A 9,717-nucleotide genomic window follows, 5' to 3' on the forward strand; every position below is an offset into this window, starting at 1 on the left:
ATTTCAATTAAGGGTGTTATGGGATACAACTTTTCATCTCGTGACTTGAGTTGCTACACCACACTATAGTCGACACTCGACCTTTATATTATTAAAAATATCCTTTTAATTACTAAAAAGTTACAACAAGATAAAAGTAAAAATCAGTTTTTTTTTTAATTATTGCACCAGTATAATTTCTAAGGACTTAGTAAATTACTATGAACAGAGTGATTAAATATTCTGCATGGGCTTATGATATGATTAACTTTTTTTTTTTCAACATGATATGATTAACTTGAGATAATATATCAATATATAAGAGGACATTTGTTTTATTTTTTCTTATAAGAAACTGAATACATTTGAGAAATTAATTGACAGATATGGACTTGACAAAATATTTGATAAGTAGAGCAGAGGTACAATGTTAGTCCAAGAATCAACCATATCCTAAAACCCAAGCCCCACACAAGAAAGCAAAGAAAGATCTTTAATTAACATCGAAAATAAAAACAAAGTAAAATATGACTGAGAAGCCAAACACAGAGACACTGTCTTCTTGTAATAGAAGAGAATCTCCTTTCATTAACAAAATACTGGATACTACTACTATCTTCCCTAAATTAACACCAAATAACCAAAGAAAAAGTCCATACGGTTGAGTCTAATTTGTTCTTCCAAATCCAGAACTTTTCTCTAACACTTCTTAATTATAATTCAGGATTGTCCAGAAGCAGAGCTTGATGAAGAGATATTGTTGTCATTGTTTGATCCATTAGGGTTCTTGTTAGTCTTGGAGAGTTTCTGTTTGAGTTGAACCAGAAGCTGTTGATTTTCTTGGTTCAGAAGCTCAGCTTTCTTCCTCAGCCTCTCATTCTCTTTCATTATGTAACAGTTCTCCACATACAGCTTCGAGTTTAGCCTCTCCATTGATTGCTTTCTTTCTTCAATAAACAGAAAAAGTTATTGACAAAAATAAAAAGACAAAAGAGAGAAATAATAATAATAACAAAGCTAGCTTGTGTTATTTTTTTTTTTGACAAGTATGTGAATTTCATTATCAAGATAATGACACTGGGGATACAAATAGTTTTTGCAAGCAAAGCCTACTGCATCAATGGATGCTAATTAAAGCAGAGGTCAAAACAAAGCCCCAAAAAAAGCTAAAAAAGACTTTGCAAGACAAACAAGGTTTAATCTAACCCATGGGGCTAAGACTAAAGCTTAACTAAAACGAAATTCCTAACAGCTATGAAATTCCAGTAGAACAACACTGAGCCTTGTCGACGGTACCTGCAACAAGAGTGATGATCAACAGAGCAGAACAGCCGGAGAACAATACGAGGACCCGCATATTGTCCCGAAGGCGACTTCAAACTAGCAACAGGCGAAGCAGGGGTGACTAGGTCCTGGTCCGGCCATCACATAAAGAAGTCCACTCCAGACGCTGGTGACTCCAGAAGCTAGCAAGTCGGCACCTTGTGAGTCCAAAACCGAGGAAGAGAAGCGCACAGGTAAGCGCGAGTTGTGACTAGGGGAAACAAGCGGAGGTTCGAGCTCCTGACTCCGGTCCCTTCACACCTAGACGACACTAAAAAAATCACGCTTCATAACTAAGGGAGAGGCATGGAGCACAACGAACAACTTCTTTCTGGAAGGTAAATAAACAGAGGAGCCGGAGCTCCCATCTACAGTCTGCGTAAAAACGCCGAACAGCTAAGCTGAAAGGAAAAATCGACCAGAGAAGTCCCAGGCGAGAACCTCAACTCGTCATTTCATCTGAGATCCGGGGATCCAGACGGGAAGTTCTACGAGAGCCACCATCAAGGGAGAGAGAGGAGCCGTGAGGAAGCATAGCAACCATCAGAGTACACGCCAGACGAGCAGAGGCAGCGACGCTAAGCACACCGGCGAACACTCCGAGCCAAATCTGACCCAGATCTAGCAAACGGATCTCAGATCTACCTCCAAAGATGGCACTTCCTGAGTTAATCCGACCATCCTCCACCTCGCCAGCACTCCAGAGAAACCGAGCACACACCCGAGCTTCCGATTTGAACCGCCGAGTCCGGCCGCAACCCGACCGTAAACCAGAGATACTTAAGCAAAGAGGAGGGGGACATGCCGTTTAGCACCAGGAGAAGAGGTTGAGAGGAACTAGAGGATGGAGGTGGCGACCGACGGCCAGAGAAGCACCGCCGGTCACCGGAGCGAAGAACACAAAGAAATCTACGAGTGAAAGTTTGTTTCGGGAAGAAAGAGAAGAGAGAATCCTTTCTCTCACCTCTCTCTTTGAAAAAAAAAGTGCTAGCTTGTGTTATGATTATTGTTCATGTTAAATCATTACATCACACATGGGTTGTGCAGCTTCACACGTCGGGTGTGAATTACATTAGAGAAAATTGTTGTCGCATTTATTTCGTTTTCCTCCTAAAAATAAGTTTTTTCTTCTTTTTAAGAAATCAATGATCAAAGAGAGAAGAACATGATTATAAATTCGTGTGGAGGATAAAAAAGATAAAGCTAAAGAAAAGGGAAATGGAAGAAAATAGATAAAAACAAGTAATCATGATATGCAGTAATTATAAATGTTTTAACCTCTCTGCATTTATTTGTATTGACAGAAAGTAATGATTATTATTGAGACACAACTAAGCTAGAAAAAAACAGAGTAAGCAACAAAACAAAGATAGTGATTGTATGAATACAAATTGTGAAAAGAAAACAAAGCAACTAGTTCGGTTTGAGATTCTCTTGCTCTACTTTCTTTGGTCTTATTTTGTTTTCTTAAGTCTAACTAAAGTGTGTGATCTTAAAACTCTAGCTCTCATTTTTCTGTACCAAACCTAATGACTTGTAAAAGTCATGGCTTTGTAAGTACATGCATTTTAACAGAAAACCCTTTTAATAAAAAGAAATCAAACGCGAGGGAAATAATTGTTAAAGAGCAGAGAAAATCAAATTTTTTTTTTCTTTCAGTCGCCTCTCGATCAAAGAAAAAGATAGTAAAAGATTAAAACTTTCCATCACTAAAAAAAAAAAAACTTTCCATCACTGAAGGAAAAAATAAATAAAAAGGTTATAATGGGTTTGTCTCACGTTGCTTGTACGTGTGACGTTACTACATGGTTTCTGGATTTAACGTATGCCCGCAAGAGAAACAGAAGAAGAGCAACCAAGCAGAACAGAATAAAGAAGCCGAAACAAAGCAAGAAAACTGAACAGAGCAACTAAAGAGAAACCAAAGCATATAGAGAAGAACCCATCTTGTGGTACATATATAACTTTTGGTGAGATTTAGTTTACCAAAAAAAAAAAAACTTTTGGTGAGATAACTCAGGTAATTCTTCTAGAAGATGCTCAAAGAGAGAGAGAGAAAAGGTATACCTTTTGGGAAGGAGTGTTGAGATGCAGAGTTAACCGAAAGAGAGAGAGAAGCTACTGTGTATAGAAGGTAGAGGGACAAAGAGAACAAAGGGAGACACTGTCTTCTATATAGATCCCCAAAAGTTAGAGAGAGAAGGGTCTTTATCTCTCTCCTGACACAACAATCATGCATTGTGTTGTGTTTATGCATAGATGGCGGCCGCGAGAAGAGAGAGAGAGAAAAGATGTGTGCATATTGCGTCATGTGAATGATGACGATTTATTAAAGAGAAAGAAGTTAGAGGGAGGAAGGGGGTTTCTTGCTTTGCTTGCTCTTCTTTCGAAATTGATCTTTAAACAAAGTGGATATCCAAAATATGAAAGTATCAATGAGCCGTTCGATTTTGCCCAAATTAACATCTGTATCCACTTCGTAATTACAATACTTGATGTAGCCTTGAGCACTTTACCCGGATTCGAAAACTCAAACCAGAATTCACCCGAAAAACACGGTTTGAGTCGGGTTCAAGTATAGCCAGTTTACCTTATTGGATCTTGCTTCTAAGGACTCGCGGTTCAAAAAACCGACCGAACAGTACCCTATACCCGATAGGGTATTATTAGACAAAAAATTAGCCTAAACCAGTCTACATCTATTCACTTCCCTAATGCATCATTATAGCTCCTATTTTCGTTTATCGGATATATTAAATAAGATATTTATTTTAAAAATATTAGTATATGTGATTTGGTTAACGGAAACTTTTAGACAGAACTGAATGAAAATAAATAAATTGTCTGCAATAGTCTAGGGACATCTTTGTAACTTCCTAATATCTCTCCTTGAGCATTTTCGAGTGAAGTGCTCAGGTATTCTTAATGAGGGAAAAAGTGATCTACCATACTCTCATGTAATCTGTCATACTCTTATTTGTTTTCATACTCTTCAACCCGATGGTGAAAGTCGAAAGTGCCCCTCTCTACTTGACCAATGAAAACCCTCTCTACTTGACCAATAAAAACGCTCCTTTACTTGACCAATCAAAAAAAGGCGCGGTTTATCTCTCTCTCCTGTCCAGGTGGATTTTCTTAATTAGTTTTATTTTTTCTCTCTCCTCCTTGATTTGAATTCGTCTCTCTCTCGACGGACGATTGACGAAGAAAGCGAATGAAAGCTAGAGCGATCATTGAGTGAGTTTCGATTGTAAAGGAGATTGCGGCTCGCTTGGGTGCTGAAATTGACCCCCAACCCAGGTCAGATAAAGTTCAGGTAAAGCATTGTTTTTCTCTGTATCGAATGAATGAAGTCAATGCTGCTCGTTAGGTTGGGATTTTTAGACAGTAGATTTCGAATATATGGGTCTTTGTGTTGTCAATTGAGAGCTATATGGTGTGTTTGTTATGGAATTGGATTATGAACAAGAAATGTCGGGAATCAAAACTGAAATCCGGTATGAAAAGGGTGAAACTAGTAGACTATAAAAGTGTAAATAGGTGAAACTTTACTGTTGAGAAAAAGTGTAAACAAGTATAAATTAGTAGGACTATAATAGCAAAACTGTATAAGTAAGATTAACTTCAATTCTATACTTTTTATTTGGTACAACAGATAATGGGTTATTCTTCTACAAACATACACTTTGACTATGATGGACAATATGCGAAATCAGGAGATGATTATGAATGGATTCCAAGCGATGGTCGTTTGTATGGTATATCCTTTAAGACATCATCATTGGATGAGATCACTTATTCATGTTTTAAGGAGAGGATATGGAAGAAGAAGAGGATAGATCCGTGTTTAAAGAGGATGAATCTGAGTTACATTCCACTGGTAGTAGAACCTAAGAGGCAATCATATATTTTGGATGATGAAGATGTGTATGTGTATCTGACATCAGTGGATAAAGAGGGAAGAAGAAGTATTTTGCATGTAGAGGTCATCGAAGAAATGGAGCAACAATCAGTAGTTGAGAAAGAAATCTCATATGGTGGGAACTATAGTGAGCTTGCGAGTGGATTACCCGAAGTTGAAGGTAATCCGGGTGCACTCACTCTATTTCCTCGCATTGAAGAAGCAGAACTATATCTGCCGGGGGCTGAACGGGTGGAGAATGTTGTTATAAATGGAAAAGCCGACGAAAGGGGCATTAATGTTGTTAATGGAGAAGCCGACGAAAGGGGCATTAATGTTGTTAATGGAGAAGCCGAGGAAAAGGGCATTAATGTTGTTAATGGAGAAGCCGGGGAAGGGGGCGTGGACAGTGAGGGCGACGCGGATAACTCTATGGGTGTTCGTCCTAGTTCGTACTATGTTGAGCTCCCACGTGTTGCAAAAGAAAAAGCAGTGGTTAAAGAGTGGGAAGATGGTTTGGGTCTTCAGTTGTTTCAAGAATTTGAGAGTAAAGAAGCTGTGAAAGATATTATTGATAGAGCATCACAAGAGAACTGTTTCGGAATCAGTATTTGCAACTCGGACAGTGGTTGATATGTGGTGAAATGTCGGGGAGCAGATGAAGGTTGTAAATGGAGTGTGAGAGCAACAAAGATAAATAAATCTGAAGCGTTCTCGATTAGAACATACAGGAATATGCATTCATGCTCTCGCGTAACTTCAAGTACTGGAAAGAAAAGGAAAGTTACACCAAGATGTGTTGCAGCTATAGTGCACAAGGATTATCCGGGACTATATGAGACACCAACAGCGAAAATCCTGCTCGGTCTGGTGCAAAGAAAACTGGGTGTGGAAGTGTCGTATACGACATGTTTGAGAGGAAAAAAACTAGCTGTTGCGGATATTCGTGGTGATCCGGAGAAGGGATATAAAATATTGCCTGCTTATTTGTATATGTTAGAGAAGGCGAACCCGGATACAAAAACAAGTTTGGTAGTGGATAAAAACAACCGGTTCAGATACCTATTTGTTGCGTTGGGAGCCTCCATTGAAGGGTTTGAATACATGAGGAAAGTCATCACTGTGGATGCAACTTTCCTGAAGACTGTTGAAGGTGGTTGTTTAATTATTGCCACGGCTCAGGATCCAAACCTTCACCATTATTATCCAATAGCTTTTGCTGTGGTTGATGGGGAGAAAAACGAAAGCTGGAAGTGGTTTTTCACGACGCTGAAAACTATTATACCGGATTCGACGGAATTGGTGTTTGTTTCAGACAGAAATCCAAGTCTGATAAAAGTTGTTGGTGAAGTGTATCCGATGTCTAAACATGGGTATTGTATCTGGCATCTATCGCACAATGTGAAAGCTCATGTCAATCAAGGCAGGGACGAGGTTGCACTACAATTCCGAAAAGTTGCATGTCTTTATTCAGAGCATGAGTTTAAAAAGCAGTATGACGATTTTAGGGAGAGGTATCCATCGTGTGCTAGGTATCTTGATAAAAGTGTCGAAGTCAAACGGTGGGCGAAGTGTCATTTCCCCGGTGCTAGGTACAACATAGACACCTCTAATTGTGCGGAGTCTTTGAATGCGCTATTTGAAAAGGCGCGAAGGATGTCTTTATTGCCTATGTTTGATACAGTTATTGATAAAATGTCTGAGTGGTTCAACAGACATAGGAAGAATGCAGCAGAAGGACCGTCATCTCGAAAACTGGTTTCTTTGGTGGAGAACAAATTGCATAAGAGAACACCGAAAGGTTCAAAACTTTCAGTGACTCCGCTGAACACTTTTCAGCTTGAATACATTGTTCTTGGAGAAGACGGGAAGACTTATTATGTGGATTTGCAACAGAAAACGTGCAGTTGCAGGAAGTTTGATATAGATAAATACCCATGTAGACATGCAATAAGAGCTATTATTAAGTGTTTGCAGCATGATAAACCATTACAGTTGAGTGACATGTACGATTTCATCTCGAATTATTACTTCATTACAACATGGGCGAAAGCGTATCGAAGGACTATATATCCAGTCCCTCATATAACTCATTGGCTGGTTCCAAAAGAAGTCACGGCGGCGAAGTGTCCTCTACCTCCAGACTACAAGAAAAAAAAGGAAGACATCAGGAAAAAGGCATCCTTCGGCGGGAGAAAGTCGGCCCCGTTCCCGTCCTAATAAGTATATCCCGAATAAGAAGTCACGGCGGCGAAGTGTCCTCTACCTCCAGACTACAAGAAAAAAAGGAAGACATCAGGAAAAAAGGCATCCTTCGGCGGGAGAAAGTCGGCCCCGTTCCCGTCCTAATAAGTATATCCCGAATAGGGGTCTGGCTAGCTATTTCAAATGCTCGCAGGGTCCTGAATGAACTGAAGGAACTAAAGGAACTGAAGGAACTGAAGAAGTTGAAGGAGCTGAAGGAGCTGAAGGAGCTGAAGAAACTGAAGGAACTGAAGGAGCTGAAGGAACTGAAGGAACTGAAGGAGCTGAAGGAATTGAAGGAGCTGAAGGAACTGAAGGAACTGAAGTCTTATATGAATGTGAACCTTAGTGAAACCTGATTAAAGTGATTTCGTTTTATGATTGTAAAACTTGGTGAAACTTTCGTGAATGTGAACCTTAGTGAAACGTTAGTTGATGACTTTGACGTATTCAATATGTGATTGTTATATGAATGTGAACCTTGGTGAAACGTTAGTTGATGACTTTGACGTATTCAATATGTTGAGAAATCCGAATAACGTCGAGTGAAAAAATAATAATCTTGAACACATTTTCTGTCGAATGGGAAGAGAATACATCATTGTTAGCTATGTTTTTTGTAAACACTACCTCGTGGGATTAGAAAAGATACATATGTCACGAAATCAAATTTTATCATGCATGAGCACATCTAAAACGTTGATAGAAAATATAATATATCAGGTGTAACCACAAAATCAATCATCTAAGTACAGTAAAACCAACAAAATCGGAAAAATCAGAAAAGTAAAACTTTAAAGGTTTTTGTATAACTACAAACTAAGTGAAACTATAAGCACGAAAATCCTACACCAAAAATTCCCGCCCATTTTTTCGATTTTTGACTTTCCACAAAATCGATGCGGAGGCGACGTAGAGGTGTATTAAACCCATTATTTTTTATGTTTTCGCCATTTACCTCAGCCAATCTCTCTCTACTATTCAATCTCTCTCTAGATCTCTCTCTACAATCGGTCGCTCTTATTTCTAGATCTAGGTTACTCAAAATCATGACTCATCCAAACGAGGAGTATAGCCAGATGAAGGCTTTGAAGAGAGACATCAACATGGTTGGCTGCATGGCGGATGCCGAGTGTGGGATTCCGACCAGATGCCCTTGTGGGGGGACAATCATCAACGAGGTGGCTCGGAACCTGAAGTATCAAACCGATTTTGATACTTTACGGGGAGAAAATACTTCACTTGCAAAAATTATGAGGTAATTTATAGAAAACGCCCAGATTTTTTATTGATACTTTCGGATTTTGATACATTCCCGTTTTACGTCTAGAATGATGGCTTCCATTTCCGTCAACCATGGGTCTTCGGAGTCCAGGAAGAGGTTGAAATGTTAAGGAAGCGCGTGGATGCGATGGCTGCAGAGATTGCTGAACTGAAGTATAATCTAACCCGTCAGAATCCCACCACTCCATGAGATGCGTCCGGTCCATGACATTAGTCTACTATCTGTTGTTGTTGTTTGCTTGAGATTATGTTCCCTTGTTGTTGTTGTTTGCTTGAGATTATGTTCTTATGTTGTCGTTGTTTGCTTGAGATTCTAATTTACCAAGATTCTTCGGATTTACTAAAGTTTCCCTATTCTCCCTCTTTCACGATCTACGAAATATCATAAATTCACGAAGTTACACTAGTGAAACTTACTAAAGTTACACTAAGTTGAAAGTGAAACTTACTAAAGTTTCCCTATTCTCCCTCTTTCACGATCTACGAAATATCATAAATTCACGAAGTTACACTAAGTTGATAGTGAAACTTACTAAAGTTTTCCTATTCTCCCTCTTTCACGATCTACGAAATGTCATAAATTCACGAAGTTACACTAAGTTGAAAGTGAAACTTACTAAAGTTTCCCTATTCTCCCTCTTTCACGATCTACGAAATATCATAAATTCACGAAGTTACACTAAGTTGAAAGTGAAACTTACTAAAGTTTCCCTATTCTCCCTCTTTCACGATCTACGAAATATCATAAATTCACGAAGTTACACTAAGTTGATAGTGAAACTTACTAAAGTTTCCCTATTCTCCCTCTTTCACGATCTACGAAATATCATAAATTCACGAAGTTACACTAAGTTGATAGTGAAACTTACTAAAGTTTCCCAATATATAACATAAATCTTAAATACCAGTCTTCAACATCAAACAAGAAAGTCACGGGAATTTAAAGTCATACAGACCGAATAGAGTTCATCTACATTAAAACAACC

The 9,717-nt window shown here is 38.8% G+C and overlaps 2 protein-coding genes across 3 annotated transcripts; one reads left to right on the forward strand and one right to left on the reverse strand.

Moving 5' to 3' along the window:
• Positions 1-298: 298 nt before the first annotated feature.
• On the reverse strand, positions 299-3,672 carry LOC108849720 (protein LITTLE ZIPPER 3-like). Of its 2 annotated transcripts, none has more exons than XM_018623317.2 (2): positions 3,370-3,672; positions 299-926 (listed from the first exon to the last, which is right to left on the reverse strand). In XM_018623317.2, the coding sequence occupies exons 1-2, from the start codon at positions 3,611-3,613 to the stop codon at positions 700-702; spliced, it is 471 nt and encodes a 156-aa protein (XP_018478819.2). In that variant the 5' UTR covers positions 3,614-3,672; the 3' UTR covers positions 299-699. The 2 variants fall into 2 exon arrangements, with proteins under 2 accessions (XP_018478819.2, XP_018478820.1); XM_018623318.2 differs by lacking the exon at positions 3,370-3,672 and adding an exon at positions 1,276-2,504.
• A 2,266-nt stretch (positions 3,673-5,938) lies between these two features.
• On the forward strand, positions 5,939-7,423 carry LOC108851165 (uncharacterized). The gene has a single exon (XM_018624581.2). The coding sequence runs from the start codon at positions 5,939-5,941 to the stop codon at positions 7,421-7,423; it is 1,485 nt and encodes a 494-aa protein (XP_018480083.2).
• The last annotated feature ends 2,294 nt before the right edge of the window (positions 7,424-9,717 follow it).

This window comes from Raphanus sativus, chromosome 4 (assembly GCF_000801105.2).
Source record: "Raphanus sativus cultivar WK10039 chromosome 4, ASM80110v3, whole genome shotgun sequence".
Taxonomy (NCBI): Eukaryota; Viridiplantae; Streptophyta; class Magnoliopsida; order Brassicales; family Brassicaceae; genus Raphanus; species Raphanus sativus.

Excerpts from the sequence above, each read along its gene's own strand:
- LOC108849720 (XM_018623317.2), bottom strand. The coding sequence starts at position 3,613 with ATGACGCAATATGCACACATCTTTTCTCTCTCTCTCTTCTCGCGGCCG. Across the intron at positions 927-3,369 it reads TCAACACTCCTTCCCAAAAG|AAAGAAAGCAATCAATGGAG; the intron begins GTATACCTTTTC and ends TGTTTATTGAAG.
- LOC108851165 (XM_018624581.2), top strand. The coding sequence starts at position 5,939 with ATGCATTCATGCTCTCGCGTAACTTCAAGTACTGGAAAGAAAAGGAAA.